General features: G+C 38.8%; 1 protein-coding gene across 4 annotated transcripts; it reads left to right on the top strand.

The window, feature by feature from the left end:
* Positions 1 to 532: 532 nt before the first annotated feature.
* Positions 533 to 24,750, top strand: LOC306818923 (uncharacterized protein). 4 transcript variants are annotated; one of them, XR_013778402.1, is made up of 16 exons: positions 533 to 986; positions 11,357 to 11,439; positions 12,227 to 12,310; positions 15,233 to 15,292; positions 16,465 to 16,641; positions 18,555 to 18,683; positions 18,822 to 18,867; positions 20,162 to 20,252; positions 20,384 to 20,525; positions 20,665 to 20,769; positions 21,121 to 21,208; positions 21,768 to 21,801; positions 22,297 to 22,371; positions 22,660 to 22,773; positions 22,869 to 22,990; positions 24,087 to 24,222. XR_013778402.1 is itself a non-coding variant. In XM_079336660.1 (16 exons), the coding sequence occupies exons 1-16, from the start codon at positions 941 to 943 to the stop codon at positions 24,220 to 24,222; spliced, it is 1,518 nt and encodes a 505-aa protein (XP_079192786.1). In that variant the 5' UTR covers positions 533 to 940; the 3' UTR covers positions 24,223 to 24,750. The 4 variants fall into 4 exon arrangements, 3 of the variants coding, with proteins under 3 accessions (XP_079192786.1, XP_079192787.1, XP_079192785.1); XM_079336660.1 differs by having other exon boundaries at positions 12,230 to 12,310; positions 22,660 to 22,762; positions 24,087 to 24,750; XM_079336661.1 differs by having other exon boundaries at positions 534 to 986; positions 11,361 to 11,439; positions 22,660 to 22,762; positions 24,087 to 24,750.

Below are 24,750 nucleotides of genomic sequence, written 5' to 3'. Positions count from 1 at the left end.
CAATGCATTGATAACTATAAAGTTTTTAACTGTTTTAGATCAAGACATTTTAGTGTTGAAAATTGGGCGTAGATTAACAGCAATTGCTTTCAATGCAACTTTCAAATAAAGCTTATTGTTTTTTTCTCGCAAATACTATATCTTTCTGATATCGTGGTGTAATTAATTTAGAATTACAAACATAAAGATTATATTTAATGCAACCAAAATAGCCTAATCAGATACAATCCTAAACATTTTTGTTTGAAAGTTACTTAAATAATTGCCACAAAATCAAGGACGCATTTACATTGAATACATTTGATCAGATATATTAATTTAAATGTACATGACTACAGTATCATTTATTAGTGTACCGGGTCATTTTGCTGTTGGTTATGTTTAACGTGATGTTTGCGTGCAGCGCGAATACAGTATAGGATTATCAAAATATGCATACTGGCTGATAATAATTGTGCCCCCCCATGCATTTCATATGCCCCTCTAAGGGTCTGGATGGTGATGACCTTTCCCCCTGTTTACGACCAAACACAGCAGTGCTGCTATTCAGTATCGGCTACAACATCAGTCCATCATGTGACACACCTATTGCTTAGAAATATCGACTTGGAAGCTAAAAACACCCATAAATCTATGAAGGAAACTTAAGCGTAGAAGTTTTACTTTGATGGATGCAGCCGGAAGAAGTCTCACCAATCTGCCTATCATGGTTTTATTGTCTTAAACTCATTACCGGAAGCAGCGTTTGTCATTGCGGTAGAGGACTTGACGGAGGTGACTGGACGTGTGGTGGAGGACCAACGGGCGAAACCGTCCTGTGAACCGGTAACCACAGCGAAGAGGTGGCAGCGCTGAATGGAGATTAAACACGTCTTGTTCTTTGCGACAGTTTAACATTTTATGAAGAGTTTGGGTCGACAATGCTGGACGTTATAATCCGATGAAGTTCACCAGAGATATCTGCCGGCTGCTGGGTTTAGGAGCCGGTGAGTAAAGCTGCCAGTCAGCCGAACTTTAAGTAGGTCGGTCATATCGAGAAGAACCAGACAGGTTCTTATACAGAGTTTGGTTGTGAGTCTTAATTTTAGCTAAACTACTGCTAGGTTAAGATAGCACTGACAACCCCATTATAATTTGAGTTTTTGCATGAATTTCTACAAATGCATAATAACGTTTAAGGAAATTACTAAAACAGCGTACAGATCGACGGCACTTAAATTGTACAAATGGATCTTTGCTAACAGGGCCTCACTAACATCATTTTGTTTTAGCACCCATTTTTTTGTTATTAAACTTCATTTACCTTAGCCTGTCAACATAAAATTAGGTCTAGATTTAACGAATTCTGGATGGATTCAGTCTTTTTTTTTTTTTAACTTTTTTATTTATTTATAAAGTATTGGTTATAGTTAATTGCAATAATGAGCGGAGTGGGAGCCGATGCTGGAGTTATTGTACAGAGCTACTTTTAGCTTGAGCTCTGACTCTTAAGAGCAAAAGCCAGCTGTTGTGTTCATCCTGTGTTGAAGGTAGGCGGAATGTAACATACTGTAATAGACTGTTTATGTGTGTGTGTGTGTGTGTGTGTGTGTGTGTGTGTGTGTATGATAGATAGATAGATAGATAGATAGATAGATAGATAGATAGATAGATAGATAGATAGATAGATAGATAGATAGATAGATAAATAGATAGATGGAGGGAAGTTCAATTCATCTTCAATGGTAACATTTGCTTTCTGTTTAAGAGGCTTTTATGTGATAAGGGCAATCCCTGAAAATACCAGCTGTCAACAACAAAAAGCTGTTTATTTGTTTTGGCTCTTAACTTGATGCAAAACATGAAGAAAATTATTTTTTAGGAAATTAATTGGCAGCCTCTCAGCCAAGATAATGGTTCAAGGTATTGAAGCAACAAATAGATAACATTATCCTAAAAATTCCCAGTTTTTAAACCCTCACCAACCGTGTTGTCTGGTGCTATTACTGATGTTTATATGCCAGTTCATACACAAAAAACAAATTCCATCTCAGCTCACCTGGCAACCACTCATAAAGCCGGCCAAAATATTTGACTGGCAAATTAGTTGTCGACTAACCTCAAAAGAATTTACAGAAACTTGTTTGCCTACATTTACAGCCCTGAGTCTATGGTCAGCCCCGATTAAAAATAGCTCGAGTATTCATATTATGTAAACTGTATTAAAGCTTCATTAATGTCCCAGGTTAAAAAAAAAAAGCACAAAAAAACAAAACTTTGTTATGATGAATATATATATATAAAAGCTGTATAGCTGACTATTTAGAGGAACAAAATAACTAAAGCTGAAATAGTGCAGTGAGCATGAGACTTATTTATCAAACATGGCAAGATGTGTTGGGGGTGAAAATCAGTTAAAGTATTTGTCATTGGTGTTTGTTGTTAAAATCATCTTTTCCCGTGGTTAAAATCCTAAACTTCTAACGCGTATCATGTTGCTCTGTCCCATAAAGCATCAAGACACAAACATTCTGTCCCAAACAATGCATGCTTGTTTTAGATCTGCATTTTGCAGAAATACTGTGAAGCTCTGTCTTCATGTATAGCTGATGGGTTCTGACCAAACTTATATAATGGAGAATCTTACATTTGGACTGAAATGACTCGAAGCTTCTGAGAACTGCTGTGCTGTAATCAGGGAAACCTATTTTTATTAACGAGAATACAAGACCCATCTTTGTCATAAAGATTTTCCAGTCTGTCAAACCGTCAGTCCCTATGACTTAGCCTGATTAAGAAATATGTCTCCCTATCAGTGTCACATTGTCACATCCAAATTTTCAACCCAAAAGACCCTGAGTGTGCCAAATCTCTTCACGTTGTCTACTTTTGTTGTGAGTTACACTGAGCCATCCAGGAGCGACAGCGTGCAGGCTGTAAACCTTAACCAAACTCTGAAACAGGAGCAGAATGATCAGCAGAGAGCTCGTCCTCTACAAAGCCATCAGGCATGATGGTTTAAAACACTAGAAACACTAAACAAGTCGTTTAAAGATATAACTACTTGGTCCTATCGTTTCAGAAGGGATGCATGCTGCATGTTGCTACTTCTCCTCCCAACAAGATGATTAAGACCAAATAAAGCAGTCTCATATTAAAAAGATGTCTTTCTGTAAAGCTTTGTGGGCTGCAAGCTGAGTTGCATCAAATTGGTTTAGCTCACCAGATGTCCATACTTCATTCAGTTGGATACGGTTAAAACCCTTTTAAACAGGAGTTGAAGAGACATGTAAACCTTTAGACTCAAGGCTAATTAAACAAACAGGTAGCACTTTTAATAACACTGCTTTCTTAAAAGCTATTTCTGCCTCTTACGGGACTTTCATCTTTACCCTAAATAGGCTCTTATAGAAACGTATTTAAAACAAGGAACTGCAAGATGCATTTCCTCTTTCTCCACTGGTGTAAGTTTCATGGTGTATGTGGTCATTTTGAGACTTGGTTTGTGAAGTATGCCTACATCCTGCCAGGCTGTTTCTCAAGCATCGAGTGTGTGTGTGTAAAGCAACACGTCTAAACAAAAGAAGTGTTTTCATATGGCCCGGCATGCGAGCAAACAAGACACTCTTTGAAAGGGACAGGCCCTCTGAGGCGTCCTGTGATCTCATTTAACCTTGATATTGTGTGTGTCTGTGTGTGTTTTTAATGTGTTTTTTTGGTGAATTGGTAAAAGAAGGGGCATATATAAAAAGTTCACCCCAGTCATTAGCTTTTTCTTTCTTGTGGCTTGACACCATTTCGCATTAGACACCACACCCTTTGAGTTTTCATTTTTGCACTTTGCATTGAAGTCCCTTAGCTGAGTTTTTAGCTGGTTATTAAACAGACTGAAATAAGTAATGCCTCTGTATGACCTCAAAAGGAAGACAAGACCATCGGCTACATATGTGTTTATATTCAGCATCAAAGAACAGTAGTAATTGTAATGCTTGCATATTTAACTATTGGTGCCGGGTGTCAGCCGAAGTGAGTCACTGCACGCTACAGGAACAGCCTTTGTTGACATTCGCCACAGCGAAGTTGTACACTGAGTGACAGGACTGACTGTTCAAAGAAAGCAGGATGAGAAGTGCGGACTCAGGCTGGTCAGTGGGGGGAAATTTGGGTTTAAAGTTGCTCACAGCTCTCAAGGCCTTCTCAGTGCGGCCAGCTCATTGTGAAATCTTTTATTTTTAGTGCTGGTTTAGATTGTTAAAGACAATGCAGACAGAAGTGTGAAATTAATTTTTCAATTTCAGATGTTAATTTTTAACATCTGATGAAACATTAACCCTTGTGATTTTTTGCAACAACAAAACAATGTCTGAGAAAATCAAATCTATATCTAAGCTGCCCTTATTTTCTCTTTAATTATGAGTTTGTGATTTTCTTTTCCCAGAAAATCTGGTTCGAAATTGATGTTGGACAACATACTTGGGTATTTGAATGACTTTAAGCAAATCATGTCAATACAAGTTAAAATCTTTATTGATAAGTGTTTAGGGTGACAGTTGAGTTTTTTCCACAGAGAAGGCTGATGCAACCAGGGGATTTATCGTTTTGACTGTGAAACAACAACATTAATCTAAATGCCTGTAGATTAACATTTCAGAGGGAACCCTGCAAGACTGCATATGAAAAAGGTTTTTTTTCATAAGAAACATCTGATATCTGATGTCTCTTTTAAGTTGCTGCTGCTTGTTTGATGTCAACATTTCAGTCGTTGTCTCTTCAGCTGTTCGATGAGCTTAATACCAAGAAGTCCTTGACAACGAAACAATCCCAACAAGTTGTCAGTTATGTGGTCTACACGACAGCTTTATATCCACCCAGAAACACGAAACAGAAATCTTCTGGAAGACGTGCAGGCCGACGCAGCAGCGTCCTTGCCAACACCACAAAACCTCCCAGCTTCAATGTCAGTGTATTGACAAGCAGCTTGTTGATAGAGCGCCAAATTCCTAAAATGCCCCACTGCCTCACCAATCAACAGGAATGAGAAGACAACAAAGAAACCAAAAGTTGTCCTCATTAGTCTGCCCCACCTGTCCCTTCTCAGAGGGACAACATTTCTCCAAGTAACCAACCTCTATCAACTGATTCAGCCCATCATTTCAACTTCCGATATATTAACCATTGAGAGTCAGTGTTGCTCCCAATACTGGAAATCTTTGAGAATCAAGATACAAGGTTAAAGACAACTTTAGAGGAAACAAACATGGCAGAGGAAGGACAGGGTGAGTTGGATTTTACTGAGAAAAACCTGTGGATGAAGTCATGAGCGATGGTGTTTTAGGGGCGGCAGTAGCTCAGTCCGTAGGGACTTTGGTTGGGCACCAGATGGCCGCCGGTTCGAATCCCGGTGCAGGGACTCCAAATATGGAAAATTGTCTGGTAGCTGGAGAGGTGTCAGACCACTTCATGAGCACTGTCAGGGTGCCTCTGAGCAAGGCACCAAATTCCCCCGCCCCCCCCCCCCACCAGGTTCGTTTGGAGCGCCTGCCGTGGGCTGCTCCGTCACTATGTCGTCTACATGCATGTTTAAAATGTCACACCTCCTCCACTTTCGTGACATTGCTCAGTCAATCTGCATTGAATTTAAAAGTGAAATGATTCTTGTTGATTTAACGTTGTCACTGCAAAGCTCCCGGAGAGCAGCTCAGAAAGAAACAGAAACCGTAGCATTCCAAATAACTACAGCCTGACTCAGCATGTTAAAAGAGCGTGCACACAGAAACACTCTCAACAACTAATCAGCCAGAGCGAACATTTCCAAAATTGTGGTAAGTAATGATCTTTCTTTCTTTGATGCTGAATTATTAAAGCTCCAAGAGTACGTAAACAATCAGTAAAAGAAATGAAACCAAAACAAACACCAAGAACAAATTGCATGCTGTAAAAGATATTCTCAAGGAGTGTTCAAAATGGAAATAAAAAATACAATTCTAGGTTGACAACTTTCAAGAAAGAACTAGAATCTATCATTTTGATGTGACCCACATGCCTCTGAGTTTATATCCTGCAAGTCATGCATTGAATTCGCCTCATTCGACCTTCTGCAAATTAATACAGAGTCTATGTGGAATACCCGGAAACTGCACACAGCATCAAAGTTTGATATGATGCTATTGTGACAACACTACCATCTATCTGATGTGAGCTCAAGATGATAGGTCTCATTTGGCCTCATCAGTATATGAGCTTGAAAACAGTATTGTATTTGTTCAAACATTATTTTATTGAACACAAAATTATTCAGTTTGAGGCCTCTCCAAGTCCATGTAGCATTTGAAGAACTGTTAAAAGTAACAATAATTTTGACTGATGTCGGGAACAAGGTTGTTTTCAGTGTCTGTTTACAGACGGGGAGGAAACTTTCAGCTCATGTGGCAGCCTTAAAACCTACATTTTACCAGACGATGGCTTTAGTATCAAACACTAACAGGTTTTTGTTACATACAGTTCACAACACCAAGCTCTTTTTTTTATTCATCATACTTCCATAAACTGTTTTTTAAAATTTAACTTTCATTTGTGCTGCAATCCAGAAGCTTTTTTTTTTTAGAGTTAGGTTTCGTTTGTCTTTGTTGTTCAAAAGTTTCCATGGTGTTAAATCTTCTATGTGAATAACAGGAAACTAAGCTGGATGAAAATCCACTCAGAGTTTATCAAAGAGTCATCTTGCAGTTGGTCCTCACTTGAAAAGCTATTGTATCTAAATCTATCGACAGACTTTTAAAAAAGTCCGATGTTCCCCTGTCATCTCTGCTGATGGAACATCTGTATTAATAATGAAAACAATATGTGATAGTCATTTATGATCTGAAATACAAGGTGAAAATCAACAAATTAGCCTAGCTGGCCTAGCTTGTCTTTGCAATGGGTTTAGTATACTGTGATTATGTTGCTAACTTTAGCTGTGTTAGCATGAGCAAGCAGGCTGCTAGCGAGCCATGTCATTCCTCCCGACTTACTTCTATGACACCAGACAAAGAGTGTAGGGGCGTCAGAGGAACTTATAGCAGTTTCAAAATGTTCAAACATTTTTCTGTAATGAATTTAATGAAAGTACCTATAGTGTTTCACCTGTATACTTCAAATCACTGAAATGTATAGAAGACTACATTTAAGTGTAAGTTAACTGCTGTGGACTAAAACTGCAGTTAATTGTACCTAAGCAAGAAGTCAGGTTGTGAAACTTTATAGTGCCAATGTTTGAAGCTTTTGGCCCACAAGATACTGTCACTCCATCAGGCAGGTGTAGCGCTATATGACAAATAATATCAGGGTAACAACTGCGCCTTCTACTCAGGTACTTTATATTCACGGTCGCATAAATTTGGCGACCGTGAATATACAGTTTTTGTATGATAAGCTATCAATTGTAAGGATATTTGTGCACACTCTCTGCATGCTCCACCATTCTCAGTCCTGCTCACTGTGACACACACACTGTGCTGTCGCCATTTATAAAAGCTGCCTCATCCTCGTAAAAGTCAAAGAGCTGTAGCTGAGTAGGGCCATGAGCCCACTGACAAACTCTCAAAACCCGCTTGCTTGCAGTCAGATCAGACCGTCTCTAATCATGCACAACTCTTAGCCTTCATAAAATATAAACTGATGAGTTGTAAAAAAAATTTAAAAAAAAATCAACATGTTTTGTAGATAATGACGAGCCAGTCAGACCCAATTCTTGTTTTGTACCAGGCTGTAAGCATTTTATTTTTCTGCAGTCAAAATGGACATTTTAATATGGGCAGTGTAAGGGATGTCTGCTTCTTTTGGAGCCAGCCCCAAGTCAACGCTGAGACCTCCTTTTTTAATGCCAAGTTATGCAGTTGTTTTGTAAGTGCAGCTGTTCATGAACAATTTCATTTAGATATCATTTAAAATCCTGGATTAAAAGAGTCATTTGAGTAAAGAAATAAAAACAACAGACTTGACTGCAAGTCTGGGCTTCTCTGGCAGGCTCTTCTAAAGCTTCGGAGCTCTGATTACAAAAGCCCTTTCCTTTTTAGTTTTCAGCTGGAAAACTTTGAACCGCCAACAGAGGTCTACCAGAGGATCTCAGACTATGTCCCGGCTCAAAGGGGGACAAAAGCTAAAAAAAATACATTGAGGAGTGCCAGCCCACATTTTGCTGTAAAGTTGATTAAAATAATGTTAAATTGAATAAAATAAACAGGCAGCAAATGATGGTGTGCACATTAATTGTTTACTGTTTAAGGCAAGGCTGCTGAATTATGCACAGTATGTTTTGACTGAGACAGGTTTGTTGCACGTTGCAGCAGTTGAGGCAGGAGAATATAAAGATCTTCAGCTGACATGAGTTATTTGGCCTTTAAAATATTTATGAGCTGATGGACAACCTTCTTCACCTGGGGCTCAAAGCAAAAAAAGTCCTGATCGAAAAATAACAACAAGGTTTCTGGCTAAGTGCCTTGCATAAAATACAATACTTTATTGTCCCCCAGGGGAAAATTTGTTGCACAACTTACACAGTTAATAAATGGGTAGAAACTTTATATACTGTATGCAGACACATTACGTGGGAAGCAAATAAAAGCATGTACAGTGAACAGTCAATGTGGCCGCTTGGTAGGAGCTTCAATAGCTGAGGGTATACAATTCCTATGAATAACAGAGGATGTATTATACCATTGCTTCACCTTTTCAAACAGTTCCCTGTGCTCTAAATGAAACATCTGTTCTGTGCTTTGGTCAAAATCTAACATGGATCAAGTACCAGAGGAGGTTTGTTACCCTGTATGTACAGCTCTCTCAAATACTCTGTTTTGGTGAGTGTGTCTCTTTAAATTAAATTAAATCTTTAGACCAGTTGAAAAACGTATGTACAATGACAAAGATCTTCCTCATTTTTTATTTTTATTTTTTTAAAGTAAAGTATTTCACGATTAAAAAAATAACTTTACCAGATGCAACAAGCTATAAACCACAACATTTAGTTTATAATAGAAAAAAATGATTGTGTTTTAGTAGTTTATTCTGTGGCCTAAATATCATAAATTAAATTAAATAGAGTAGCTAAAATATTCTTCGTGGCTCTGACATTTTCTGAGAACAACTTACGGTAACAGCCCACCTGTGGTCCTACTTAGAGCTAAATATAATCCTCCTTGTTTCCATGGTACTACTAGGGAAATGAGATCTTAGTAGTTCCTGGGAATTCTCTCTCAGCCAGTTTTTCTTGTGAGTAATGCCTGAGGGAGCTTGATTTGTTTTTGTTTTGTCGTGTCAGAATATTCAAGCTTAAATCCACCTTCAACTTTAAATTACAAGCTGAATAGCAGCCAATTGAAGTGAATGAAGTGTAATAAATGTCTGAAAGATAAAAATTTAGGAAAGGAAGTGTTCATTTCCGTGTAGCCGGCTTAAACCCCGATCACGTTTCTTCTGTTCTTCAAGTGGCAATTAACTACCCATCATCCACAGCCACATATGGGTTGCAGTTGTCAATGTTTTTGATACGTATATACTATTTGATACCATGGGTTCTTAAACAATTACATTTCCTTCATTTTAATGATTAATAGTACTGAGAAGTCCCAAAGCTCACACTATAGAGAGTGTGCAGTCTGTTATTGAGAGACAAATATTTAATCGTTGTTAAGACTCATATTTTTGTTGCTGTGGAACCAAAACAGATGAATACTGTTTGTTTACGAGAGCTGTATCAAAGTTTAAAAATCTTGTATCCTAATAGCCCTACACAGGGTAAACACAATCTTTGTGGGGACAATTGCTACGTGTCATGTGAGACCTTAATTTAATTTAGTAACATTTAATTTTACAATCTTTTAAGTAGCATTTGCCTTTTTATGAAGGTTCAAAATAAGCATGCTATTTCCTCACTAACATCCAGTGGTGCTGCTTGTCAACAGGCAAGGCAGTCAACTGCTTGGGGCCCCAGGGCCAGTAAGGGGCCGCCCCAAACACAGCATTGCCTCGAAATGTGCACATTTTGCACTAACAGTAGGGAACCTACCTAATGGGTCTCCATCTGACAGCACTGACTCTCAGTGTTGCATGCATTATTTTCATAATAATAGATGCTGGTTGGAGGGGCCCCCAATGAATGTTTGCCTAGGGCCCCTACAGAGCCTAGAAGCGCCCCTGCTAACATCCTCCCTTGATCTCCAAGTACTCCTCCTTTTCATCTGCCTCTGGTCTCGCTTTGAGTCAGGTGGTGTTGTGGCTCTTAATGCCAAACAGATTCAGTTTCTGCTCCTTCCAAATGTTTCTGAACGGAAGGTCTATTTCTGGAGAGAGTTTTTTCCACTAGGGACAGCCACTGTCAGCATCGCGTGCTCGCCCACAGTGGCTGTCCCACTGCAGCTCCCAGGACCCGTATCACTTTACCTCGTCATTGACTCCCTGAATCATTTCTTACTCGTTACACTGAGTTAAAAACTGTCATTCACATCAAAATGACAAGCTAGATGCTACTAATTCACCTCAACTCAACCTTTGTTACTTTATTTGATAATTATTCCTTTGTCTCAGTCACTTTAACTGTAACTTGCTTACTAGTTAATAGTTGCAAGAACTTTTTATTTTATTCCCACTATTCTCTTATTTGCATTCATTCGATGCTCTTCTTTTTGTCTTTTTAGTGCTACAACACTTGAACTTCCTCACTGGGGATCAATGAAGGATTATCTTATCTTATAACCTTACTGTGTTTGTCATCATGTATGCTCAGTGGGATCACACTGATAACAGTGGGATGATTGAAATACAATATTTCGGAGTAAAATATTTCCTGAAGAAGATTTCTGGAATGGGTTTTGGGAGGTTGAAGTCTATTTCTGTCCTGAGATATTCATGGCTTGGTGACCTGTTAGTGTGGTATGAGGGGAGGAGGGTTCCAGTCTTTCATACACTCAAACTAGACTCCTGCTTTGTCAACATGCACCAAAACCTTTTCTTCATTCATATCAATTGGACTAATTTTGCACATTTAAGGAAGTAAACAAATAAATACATTATTTATATGTTAGTGTGCAGCTAAACCACTGATAGTGTTAAAAACTAAAAGGAACAGATCAGGACAAAGAAAGCATGATTGTCATCATCTTTTCCTGTTCTCATTGTCCAATCATGAGCTGCCACTCACCTAAATGTTTTTGCATTGTAAATGTGTGATGGTGTTGCAAGTCAAACAAGGACTGACAGATGTGCCACGTTCCCTTCTTCTAAACACAAACAATGCCTTTAAAGAGATGCACTTTCATCTACTGCAAAAGAAACAGAAATAGAGGTGTACACATGTTTATATGTATGTGTGTAATGAGTGTGTGTATTAATGTGTGTCTAGATAGGCCATGTGAGGAGGAGCTTGAGGTTCAGGACGGAGCCCCTGACTCGACAGAAATGAGAAAAGACCCAGCCACGACACAGGTAACATGAACTACCTTTCAATATACACTATGGGCTGTTTCTGTTAAAAACCTCATTCATCTAACATTTATTGACATTGATTTATTTGCCTGAAAGCAGTTTTAATGTGCCATAAAGTACATTATCACCAGTAGATACAAGAAAGTGATCCGCTTGGTTCTGTCTTTTTTCTGCCATAAATACAAAGTTATCTATTTCCAAATTGAAAATCTTTGTCTCAAAGTCGTTCTTCTCTCTCTTAGTTTTACATGTGAGCATAATAAACATCACTCTGAGCTGAGGTTATTAAATGTTTTGGTACAGCAAAACGTTTTGATGCCGCATGTTCTCAATCAATACTGTCTCTTACTTTTTAATCATCAGCAGTAACACAAAAGTACCAAACTCTGAGAAAAAAATCTTCATGTTTCCCTATCCCTGTTTTTTCACAGTGAGTGAGGTCTATTACCTGATCTTTTGTAAAGCGCGTCAAGATAGTATTTGTTATGAATTGGCGCCAATACAGTACAAATAACTGATTGATTCTGTTTTTTTGTTTTTTTTTTAATCCAAAGAGAGCATCGTCAACACTGCACAATTTAGTAACGGGAGTATTTGAGCAAATTAATCAGGGTTCCAGAATCAGCCAGAATTGTTTCGTGAACAAAGAATAATCAATGCCTGACATTTAAACAGGTATCCATATGATTTTTATACTTACAAGAAATGTATCAGAATCTGGTATCGTGACAACCTGAGTAATAATAGGAATTTTGTAATACCGTGAACATTGTGTGTTTGTTTTCAGCAGGTGATGCTGAACAGTGATGACGGTTTAGATGATGAGGAGAGAACGAAAAGGAGAGCAGAGAGAAGGAGAGCTAAAAGGAAAGTGAGTAAAAATAAAATGGAGAGTGACATGTTTTGACTCTTGACATTTCATAAACTACAACTGCTGACTCAAATACTTTCATACAGACTGCTGACACATTGCTCACTGCAGGTATTTATGATCCTTAAATGTAACAGTTCTTCTTGTGGTTAAGGGCATTACTAATTGTTTTCTGAACTGAACTAAGGAAGTCTCACTCCAAGTCTGTAACTAAGTTTAAAAAGAAAAAAAAGATTCAAATGCCATAACACTTTAACCAGCTGGAAGTGATACCAGGGAAAAACTTTCTAATTAGAGGCATGAAACATGTCCCAGTACAAATGTTGCAACTTGTCTGAAAGTACCTTAGCCTAGCCTTCACTGATAACATTAAAATCATCACTAACTACAGAACAAACCACAAACGCTGCAACATTTTAGTAAAATGACAAAAGAAAAAAAAATCCAACTTTGCCTGCATCCATTTCTTCAGCTTCCTCTTTAATGTCCTTGCAGTAGAAAAGTGAAAATGTTAAAGGGATACTTCACCCATTTGCATGAAGCTGTGTATCATTAGAAACATGGTAGTAGTGTTGAATGGTCGTGAGTCCAACCCTCATTTTGCCCTGAGACGAGAAAAACGTGTTTTTCTTTGCCTGGAAGTTTTCTTCATGTTTTTTTGCTTCACATGAAGAAAACTTTCAAGCAAAGAAAAACGCATTTTTCTTGTCTCAGGGCAAAATGAGGGTTGGACTCACGACCATTCAACACTACTACCATGTTTCTAATGATACACAGCTTCATGTAAATGGAGGAAGTATCCCTTTAAAGGCAAGGTTAGTAATTTTCTCCAAATACACTTAAGATTTTGGTTGAAATTGTCTCAAGGTCGTGACAGACATTAATAATTTATGGTCTCTGAAAAAGGAACAAAGAAAATCCGTCATCTGTAGCAGTTTTAAGCGTCTAAAAACTTTCAATGTCTGTCACGAGATGCCAATCTGTTGAACCAATCACGTCTCCCTGCTCGTTCTCTACCCCACTCATGCACAAGTCCACACTCAAAGCATGAGCTGAGGTCCGCTTCTGGACCAATGGCCCCTAGAGAGGGGCGCGGTTTTTGGGGAAGCACAGAGGAGAGGCTACTTTGAAAAGTCAAGCTAGTTTTCAAAAATTGCGAAACCTGCCTTTAAGACAGAAATATCTCTCAGAATTAGCTTTATTTAGCCAGACATGTTTAACACACCAGGAATTTAACTTCGGTAGACTATGCTCTCTAAATAAGATGGAAACATTGAATAATAACTAAAAATATAAACAAGTAATGAAAGAATATGTACAAGACTAAATAAGATAATAGCGCAGTGGTAGAGTAGTGTGTTATTAATTCAACTCATGTCTTTTTGGGTTCCTCTGCTACCTGAAGTTAATTTCTCACTTACAGTGGGTACGAGATGTATTCAGAGCCCTTTAAATTGTTCACTCTTTTTTCACAGAAATTAAGAACTTTTTGCAAATTTATTAAAAAAGAAAAACTGAAATAATAAAAAGTATTCAGACCATTTGCTCAGTATTCAGTAGAAGCACCTTTTGAGCTAGTACAGTCTTCTTGGGAATGATGCAAGTTTTTTCACGCCTGGATTTAAGGATCCTCTGCCATTCTTCCTTGCAGATTCTCTCCAGTTCTGTCAGGTTGGATGGTGAACGTTGGTGGACAGTCATTTTCAGGTCTCAATTGGGTTTTGGTCAGGGCTCTGGCTGGGCTAGTCAAGAATGGTCACAGAGTTGTTTCGAAGCCACTCCTTTGTTATTTTAGCTGTGTGCTTCGGGTCATTGTCTTGTTGGAAGATGAACCTTCGGCCCAGTCTGAGGTCCTGAGCACTCTGGCAGAGGTTTTCTTCCAGGATATCTCTGTATGTGGCCGCATTCATCTTTCCGTCAACCAGTCGTCCTGTCCCTGCAGCTGAAAAACTTCCCCATAGCATGATGCTGCCACCACCATGTTTCACTGTTGTGTTGGGCAGGTGATGAGCAGTGCCTGGTTTTTCTCCTGGTTTTGGTGGAGGGCTGCAGTGATAGTTGACTTTGTGAAACTTTCTCCCTCCTCCCTCCTGCATCTCTGGAGCTCAGCCACAGTGATCTTTGGGTTCTTCTTTACCTCGCTCACCAAGACTTTTCTCCCACGATTGCTCAGTTTGGCTGGATGGCCAGGTCTAGGAAGAGTTCTGGTCGTCCCAAACTTCTTCCATTGAAGGATTATGGAGGTCACTGTGCTCTTACGAACCTTGAGAGTGCTGCAGACATTTTTTTGTAACCTTGGCCAGATCTGTGCCTTGTCACATTTCTGTCTCTGAGCTCTTTGGGCAGTTCCTTCAACCTCATGATTCTCATTTGCTCTGACATGCACTGAGCTGTAAGGTCTTATATAGACAGGTGTGTGCCTGTCCTAATCAAGTCCAATCAGTTTAGTTAAACACAGCTGGACTACAATGATGGAGCAGAACCATCTCAAGGAGGATTAGAAGAAATGGACAGCATGTGAATTAAGTGTCACAGCGAAGGGTCTGAATGCTTATGACCATGTGATTTTTCTGTCAGGACGGGGTGCTGAGTGTACGTTAATGAGAAATAAAATGAACTTTTGATTTTAGCAAATTGCTGCAATGAAACAAAGAGTGAAACATTTAAAGGAGTCTGAATACTTTCTGTACCTAGTGTGTATTTCACTAATCACCACACCACTTATTACTGATTTCATCTCTCCCTACCTGTCGTCAGTTTTCTCACAGCTGGAACACTATTTACAGCCTTCCCAAGTTCTTCTCATTGTCTTTGTAACTTTTCCCACACTGTTTACGACAAGCTTGACTGCACGTGTTTTACACCTGTTCCCAAACACGTCACCGTGACCATCCCTTGCCTTTTTCTTTTCTTTTCTTCCAGAGGCAGAAAGAACGCAAGAAACTAGAGAGAGAGGAGAGGATGGAGGATGCTTCAGAGCAGGTGATAACTGACAGAAGACAGTTTGTATGATGCCATTTGTTCATAACATCATCTTTATGTCCAAATCTATGTAAGCTTTTAAGAATATGTGCTAACAGATGATAATTAATTGTTTAAATGTCTCGACTTGTATCTTGGCGAGAAGGATCCAAATGGCTGAAGAGTGACTAATTGTCATTTGATTTTATTCAGGTTGAACACTTGTTCAACCTGAATGCTTCTGTTGTGGAATTTTTCCCATTACCAAAGAGTGAAAATAAAGAGTGAGAAGATCTATTCAGAAAAGAACCCCAAGATCGATCTGGTCTCAATGAACATTTATTCGAAGGCAAAATCAGCGTTCGAAGACCCCTCTCTCACACGGTGAGGAGAGAAAGAGGCCCCGAGAAAAGGCAAACATGAACACTTATACATTTCCATCACACTACACAGAGCACTTCCCCATCACGCCACATAGAGCCACGGCCCACCTGGCAGGCCACGGTCTATCCCCCAGTGTGAGAAAAGAGACTACATGGCTATCTACCATCTCCCAAGGCTGAGAAGGAGATGGAGTCCAGTGAGACAGAGCCTGGGTGACTCTTCCCACATGTACAGAGTGTGAGAAACAGAATAAAGGGAACGAAATGATGGAAAACAAAACACCCAATAAGCTGTGCCTGTAGTATTCTAAGACATTTCAGATACATTTTATATGACAGATTCTATGATACCTTCGTACAACGCATATAGTACACATGGAGTAAAATTTTCCATAACACTTCTCACACACATAGGCCCGAATCACACACATGCACAGACCTATGGACGTGCATTAGCCCAACCCAAGTCCCTACAGACGGAGCTACTGCCGCCCCCACTGCATTCAATTTCTGCTACAGATGTTGATTAGGGGTCAGAACGAAATCAATTATAATGGGATCACTACCATCTTACAATCTTTTCGAAAGTCATCATGGAACCAACAGACAGAAGCTAAGATTCGAGTGATGTGATTTTAAGCGTCACAAGCCGAGCTTCAGCAATCTGCCGTTATTAGCGGTGCGAGAATGATTTTTTGGCTTGATGGGGAAAAAGAGAGTTACAGTATGTTACTGTAGATAATAGCACTCCAAATTCAGAAAGAAAATGCAATTTCTTCCTTTCAATTAATCTATAATTATGTTTTGCAGGAGGAGGATGCAGCTGGGGCGCTTTCAGAGAGTGACAGTGAGGAGGAATTGAAAGATGAAGAAGAGAAAAAATGGACCACTGTTCATCCAAAGAACAGATTCAGCCCTGAGTCAGCTGCTGGTCTCATAACGACAGCAAACAAGAGCAACCAGCTGCTCCAAAAGACCTCGGAGGAGGTGGGTTTAAGACCAGTTCATATCATTGAGTAATCTTTCATGCATTTGAAACAAAATGAATAATTAAAAGAGTAACTACTGAGCAAGTTGCATGAAAGCATCAGAGTGATTTTCATTAAAGAAAAGTGTCCCTTCTTATCTCACTCACTGACCAGTAGGATACATCCTCATAATCGGATGTAAACTTCATCAGGCAGGTATCACAGCTATCATTGAAAAAATAGATCTCAAGAATTTCATATGATATCAGCTCACACATGTACAAGAAAGGAAGGCCAATTTTTCAAAGGATATCAATAAAATAAGAATTTGTGTTGTACTTAGTTTTAAAGAGAGAACATTTTCACAAGGAAAAAGTTGAACACTCCACGGCCCCAGTAATCCAAGCCTGGAGGAAAGTCATGTCCCTCTTAGATATTCAATTTTGCCAGTTGGGTGCATCAGAGTTGAATATGGTGCTTGGACTCGGTTATACAATGCTGGAAGTTTAGTTTTGTTGCGTTTTTTTTTTTAATTTGTTCTGAGAGGAAATGAGAGAGGAAAAGTGCAATATCAATATTCGCCTGAGGTTTTTAAGTGTTTACACAAATGCATAAGCCATAAATGGATCATTCATTATTCATTCATGCTTATTCTTAGCAGCTGTTTCAGATCTCCTTATTTCATACAACCAACCAAATGTTTTACAAAATTTCACACTGCTGATTATAGCCTATCCTTTATCCTAACATTAACTCACACTAATGATAATGCAGTAAAATACAACTACCGGTACTCTAAATCAGCTAAAGTGCATTTTACCGGAGGTTTCTAATCTCTCTTTTGGTGTTTTATTTTTTTGAAGAAAATGAATGCCTTTCACATGACGTCAGTCCTTGTTGCAAGAAATGTTAAAGAGTTAATAGCAAAAAGCATAGATGGATGGTTGAGGTGTTCTGGTTTTCAGAGGTCCTGTATTATACTTTTTCTGGTTTTATTTGCTCTTCAGTGTGTTTTACATCTATTTGCAAAAACTTAAAGTCCCGCGGCAGCGGCTCTTACCTCCTCCCATTAGCAGTAGCAATAGCCATGAAAATGTGTGGTGTGACATCACAAGACAAAGATGTCACTGATCCAAGCTCATTGGCTCGATGTAGCAAGCACAAGCTCCCCTCGTACTGACTGTAGCATTCCAAAAATGGTAAAAGGGATGGGAAATATCCAAGAACAAAGCCAAACGGCCAATTACAAGAGAGCAATGGCCGACCAATCAGATCAGACTTGGCACACGTGGGGAACCTTTTTTTTGTTTGTTTGTTTTTCTCTTTATTGGGGCAGAGAGCCTGCATGGAGCGGCAGTACATGAAAACAGACATTTTTTTTGAACATCAGTGATTGTGAACTTACTTTCATAGTCACATAAATGACATATATGAACCCCAAAAAAAGGCATAATATCGGACCTTTAAACAGATTATTTGTCTCTCAATAAAAAGTCACATACCATAAAAGCATACCATAACTCCTCAGGCACAGATGCAGTGTCATGATGTACGCAGGAAATGACCTCCAAATTAATAGACCATGGCTTTGATTGAAGATGTTTTACCTCATTGTCATGATCTGGCTCTTAAGGCCTGACAAAAACCACGGAAATATTTGATTCAGCAATTAACTCTGTATGTTATAAACACAGATATTTGTCCTAGGAATTTATTAGGTTTTAAATTATAGAAGAAAAAAACTCAACATTTTCCAAACATAAAGATCATTAATTATCAGTTTTGTATGAAACCTTGGAGTACCGCGCTCCAGGGACCTGCAGAGAAACAAAACCCAGAGACAGAATGGCAAAGCACAACAGCAGGCCTTGTTGATGGAGGGCTATCACAAGAGGACATTTTCTCGTTTATTGTATGTTTTTTGTATTTCAGGAGCCAGAGTGGGATGTCAGCAGTGCTTTTGTGGCCAAAGCTGCCAGCCATATCAAACTGAAATCCCTGAAGAATCGAGTGGCACAGTTCTCCAGAGAGAACGTGGAGAACGAAGTCTGGAGCAGCCAGGTACAGTACATGCAGAATGCAGCTGACCCATCCATCATCCACTTTATAGCCATTTACCCAACTTTCTCCCCTCCTCTGTTTTCCTGTTACGGGAATCTCCTGCATATACTGTATTAATTTGTCTGATTGTGATTGCAGGTGGAGACAACAGAAGAAATGAAGAGGAAGGGGGAGTCCCTCACAGGTGACTCTTTCATTTGCTTTCCTTTAAAAATTGCATTCTTTTGAATAATAGTGTGCTTGATACAAGTTATGATTTTAAATAAATTCACTTCTTTGAATTCCATTTCTTTGTGTGCAAATGAGCAAATGTCATTAATTTCCCCCTTGTTTTTAAAAAAATCCTAAATACTAACCTAACTATTTACAATGACAATGACAATAAAAGCATTCCATTATTCTATTTATTGTGTTGAGAAGAGTCCACCTTAAATAAGATTTAAAAGATGGGAGAAAACTTTCTTTAGCTCAGCTTCACAAAAACATCCTCAGGTATTTTTCTATTGACCTTAGTGAAAATTGTTTAATAATGGCCTATACCATGTCATTCTGGAAGTTGTATATGAAACACTTTTACAATTCACTGAGCAGACATTTTCATCCAAAGCAATGTACATCAGAGATTAAGTACAAAAAAAGCAAGAACAAGAAACAATATCAGTAAGTGTAAATGAACAGCTTTAAGTCCAATTGGACACAGAGGTGCTGAAAGGCAATGAACAGAGGCAAAGCACAACACTGACGGCAGTTCTGAAGAGCTCTAACCAGTAAAGGAACCATCTTAAAAGTCAACAAAATCATCATCATCATCATCATCATCATCTACTGAGACCATCATTATGATCCTAATGAGGTTATAGGTATTCTTGAAAGAGCTGGGTCTTTAGCTTTTTCTTAAAGGTGCAAAGGGACTCTGCAGATCAAATGGAAATTTGGAAATTCATTTCACCACCAGGGGGCAACGGACCACTACGCTCTGCTTTCATGAGCAGAGCGTAGTGGGCAGGAGGGAGTGTAGACCTGGATGAGAGAGTTTAGGTAAGGAGGAGTCGTTTTTGGCGCCGCTTTGTAAGCGAGCAGCAGAGTTTTGAGATCAACAGCAGAGTGACATGCTTTTTTTTCCGGTAGGTTGAAGACCAGACATGCTGTTGCATTTTGTATCATCTGCAGGGGTTTGATTGGTTTGTGTGCATGCAAGAAGGCCTACCAGTAAAGAGTTGCAATAATCAGTGCGTGATACCACAGGAGCCTTCCCCAGGAGCTGTGTAGCATGTTCTGACAGGGCAAATTGACATGTCGAGGCCACTTGAACCTCAAATGCTGGCTCGTCATCAATCACAACACCCAGGCAGAGTCTGAGATGCCAAGTTAAGGGAGCGTGGATGGGAGGATTTGATGCACGTTGAGATTTGTATTCCTATGCTACTAAAACATTGCTATTTAAATAGGTGTATGTGTGTGGTGTGTGTGTTCTTTAGTGCAGGGCATTCAGATGTTTGAGCTGGGCCAGTACAGCCAGGCAGTGCACATGTTTACAGAAGCAATCTACTGCGATCCCAAAGACCACAGGTGAGCTGTGAGTTGAAGTCTGACACCAAGTAAACCTCACTTTCCTCTACTTACTGTGCCATTATATTCTCTTTAGTTCATTAAGATAATGTTCAAAGTCGCTCTTTGTCTTCATGTTTACTGTCTCTCAGGATTTATGGAAATCGGTCGTACTGTTATTGGTGTTTGGAACAGTACTCCTCTGCACTGACAGATGCCCTGAGGTCCATTCAGCTGGCTCCTGATTGGCCCAAAGGACATTTTCGCAAGGGTTGTGCTCTGATGGGGTTAAAGGTGAGTGCCTGTGTAGTTGTCAGATTGAAGGAAAATAAAATGATTGAAGTCATTTAAAATATATTTAAATCTATGATATTGTTATTAGAATGTGTTTTACATTTCCAGCTCTGCGGTTATTTGTGTGTATCGGTTTTAGAAGTACAGTAAGGCGGAGGAGGCCATGGTACAGGTGCTGAAGTTGGATCAACACTGTAAAGAAGCATCCAGTAAACTCTTCACCTGCAGGGTACTGCAGCTCATGGTGAGACTGGAAAGCTTTCCTTTCTCGTACGAAGCCATTAAAAATCCACAGTCAGGATCATGATTGCAGACCTGCTTCTTTGTGCGGTTTGTTATTTGTGCAGAAAGATTATCAATAGAAGTTATAGATCAAACCAAATGAACCTTGGGAAAATTCACAAACACATGGAGTGAGTTGCTGTGAAAAAGCTTTGTGTTATTTGTGTCAGGTTGTTGTGTTTGTTTGTTTTTGAATCAAGCGTATCCTTTATTTAATATCATGCGTCAGGGCGTTTTGTAAATGAAGGTAGAAAATATGTAACTTAAATGTACTTGTATTTTTAATTTCATTAACCTTTTTTTTACATAATAGGAAATGGGTTTTTCAGAGCAACAGAGTGAACTGCTGCTGGAGAAGTTCACCACTGTTCAAGCAGTCATCAACTCACCCGGCTCCAAAAGTAAGAGCCATTTGTAGTTCCACTTCTGTCCAAAGCAGGGCAGCATTGTCTAAGTCTTTGGTAGCAAGACTTGTGTAAAGAAAAATGTAAAGACATGGCAATTAGATATAAAACCTATAATTTCATACTGTAGAAGAAAATTCACTGAACTAAGGACAATATTAAGGAAAAGGGCAATTTGTACTTTGCACAGTGAAAATAAAGTGAAAATAAACAATAAAATTCAGCAATTGGTCTCTAAATGCAGTACTAGTGTGTTAGTAATAGGTTTACCAGTTAATGTGGTTTTATTGAAAGTGTGTTAAACCATTTGACAACCCAAAACAAAGTTACAGAGAAGGAATCAGCTAATTCTAAATGAACTCTATTGAAATGATGCCACAGCATCAAGACATGAGTGAAAATACAAAGTGTACAGCAGACAACAGTACTACATTTTATTTCCTATTGTATGTGGTCTCTTTAAACTTAAGTTGAAGAAGTGTCTTTTAAATACCTTAGATTAACAAACCTTTGTTTTTTACAATTTCATCACATCCTCTTCTTTCTTCTCTTGCAGCACAGAAGCAAATGTCTCAGCAGGACCAGAGTGGGTAAGTTGTATGGCAAAAGATAATATCTGTAAACAAACAAATCAATTCAAACTTTTTCAAGAATACATGATTGAGAGCAAATGTGCCCATATTCCTTTGTTTTAAAAATGTTTAAAACAAAGAAATATTAAGAAGTTGATCTTACATTCTCCTTGCATCGTTGCCACCTGTCTCAAGCCTTTACTATTTTTATTTTCACTCTTTCAGAATCTTTCAGTTTTACTGCCAACTACATTGACTGTTGTTTGTAAATACAATTGACATAGTAGTAGAATAAACCAGTAAAAGACCTTAAAATGACAACTGTGAAGAAACTTAAATAAAAGTAGATAAAAACATTTAATAAGCAATATAAAATAAAAAAAGATAGAAAAAACAAAATGTACAAAAGGTGCAACGAAGTAGCTATGCAGTTGGGCAGGTATGTGCTGTGCATGATTAAAGTTTGATGGAAACCCTTATCCTTAAACCTATGGTCTTTGTTTTAATCTTTAGGAGCTGCCGATCTCTGTGGGTGGGGAATATCACTTTGGAAATCACGGAAAAACACCTCTCGGATCTCTTCAAAATGTAAAACACTGTTTGTGTGAAGACAAATTAGAACCTCAAAGACCTTTTTTTTAATAGCACTGGGAACTATGGTTGGTCAGAGTGGTGAGCAGTTAGTTACAGCCCATCCAGTTATTTTATTATTATTGAGCCAGAGAATCCTTTAAGAATTTAAGCAGGTATTGATCATTGATGAAGTATATTGGCAGGTAATGTAGCGTTAGCAGAAGTAATAAGCATATTGTTATTTTGCCTTTCAAACATAGTGCTTTATCTAGATTTAGAAGCTGTGTGTTGCCATGGTTGCAGGTTTGGTGAGATAGAGAGCATCAGAGTCCTTCATGAACGTTTTTGTGCCTTTGTCAACTTCAAGAATGCCAACATGGCTGCCAAAGCCCTGGAGCAGCTGCAGGTTAGTGACAGGTATTTTCAGAATAATCTCAGGTCATCTCAGATGTAGTTATGAGTGAGTATGTTAAGAAGAAGCTGTCCTCCTGCTCCTGTTTCTTTCTGGCTAGGGGGTGGAGCTCGGGAGCTGTAAGCTTGTGATGAGGTACCCCGACCGTTGGATCCAGCGGACCCTGCCCTCCATACAAAGGACCAACAGTGCAGAAAGACAGCAGAGCTCAGTGGTTGCATGGTATTAAACAACTTACTTATGTCATGCATATCTGTGTGGTGGAAAGCTGCCCTTTATTTATACAGTTATATTCTCATTCTGCAGCTAAAAACATCTGATCAAGCGTTTACAAAGTGAGACATCTTATCACATGCTGTGTGTATTTATTGAGGGTTAACGCCCAATCTTGGTTTAAGGTAAAGACAAAGTTTTCAAATGTTGGGTGGACAGGGTTTTTTAGGTTTAGGTAATACTTGATGGTTATTGGTAAATTAAACCATGATCTTATACATGATCCAGAAATGCCTTCTTTTTTTTCTGTACATTTTTGTGATCAAATGGTCCTTCACATTCAGCAAATGTGGTTATGCTGAGGGGAGGTTTAAGAGTTTTTAAGGGCTTTCCAAGCTCACATACAGTGTTTTAGAAACGCCCATCCACATAATTCAGTGAATTTGGTGACTTCACCGACTGGTTTGTGGACAAAATTTTCTAAGATTATAGTTTGGCATTTTGGCTTTCCTAGATTGCTGCCTGTGTCCAAACTGATAGGTACATGTGGTAGCTGCTTGTAAATTGCAGACAGCAACACCGAAACATTTTCTGAATTGTCGGTTTTACTCTAAAAGGAACTGCAATTCACAAAATCAACATTGTATTGTTTTAAAGTAGCCTTAAATTTAACAAGTGAGACCATAACGTTTTTAGTGGATGTATGACTTCAGTAAACATTTTTCCTGAGAAGTAGGATCTTTTTTGATAAAATAAGATAATCCTTTATTCATCTTGTAAACAGAGAACTTTACAGTGTTGCAAGATCTCCATTAAGATCATCTGCTTCTACAAATATGACCTCTTTTTGAAGTGTTGTCACCCTCTGCTGGCCCTCAGGAAGAATCACTTTATAGACTCATGGACATATGTTTCACCTCTGAAAACTACAAATAATGTACAGTTATTAAATGCAGTCAATGTTACTCATGGAAAATTATCTTGTGTGTTTTTCTGACTCCATGCACAATCGGCATTCTATTTTTGTCCTGCATCTACTCTTTGTATCTCTGTTTGCGAACAGGATTCAGTATCTTCATTCATCCTCTCATTTCTGTCCCTGCAGGTCTAAAGGATGCGCACCAATAGATGGAGATGAGTGCTTCTACTGGAGGACCACAGGCTGTTTTTATGGTGACAAGTGCCACTTCAAACACATACCAGAGCATCAAGGTAGAGACAAGAAACAGTGGCAGCCCTAATTGGGGCCCCTGCACTCCTAATTTTAGCATCAAGGCACAACAAAGAAGGATTTATGAAGAAAGACAGCACCAGGAAAAAAAAGAGAAGAAGTGGGAAGTGAGTTGATTAAAGATCCTTCTGAGAACGCTGACAACTGAATGTTTTCTGCAAGAAAAAAAGGATACGGCCTCCTGAGTAAAAAAAAGTGCTTAATGAAGAAAGTAATACAATGCCTTACAAGTTCCAGTGTGACGATGGCTTAAATGGAATTAAGTATATTGAATGCATCATAAAGGAACTCCTGGTTTCTGCATGGATTCGACTGGAGTCCGTCATCAAATGGATTGACTTGGAAAAACACATGGTGTTTTTCTTGAACTAAAACTGAAACATTTTACTTCATCTGCAACAACAATTTGTTTCAAGACCTCTGTTTCATTTCCTGAAAGTCCAGAATTATTTTCTTATCATATGAAGAGATGCAACATTTACAGGTGTATTGTATTTTCCACAAAACAGTGAATCAATAAAACCTGTCTGAACCAGAA

Source organism: Symphodus melops, assembly GCF_947650265.1.
Source record: "Symphodus melops genome assembly, chromosome: 2".
Classification (NCBI taxonomy): domain Eukaryota; kingdom Metazoa; phylum Chordata; class Actinopteri; order Labriformes; family Labridae; genus Symphodus; species Symphodus melops.
Note: the sequence above shows the minus strand (reverse complement) of the source record. Positions and strands in the feature narration are given on the sequence as shown.

Coding starts and splice junctions, on each gene's coding strand:
- LOC306818923 (XM_079336659.1), top strand. CDS start 941: ATGAAGTTCACCAGAGATATCTGCCGGCTGCTGGGTTTAGGAGCCG. Junction 16,642..18,554: donor TCCAAAAGACCTCGGAGGAG/GTGGGTTTAAGA, acceptor TTTGTATTTCAG/GAGCCAGAGTGGGATGTCAG. Junction 22,763..22,868: donor AAGCCCTGGAGCAGCTGCAG/GTTAGTGACAGG, acceptor CTTTCTGGCTAG/GGGGTGGAGCTCGGGAGCTG.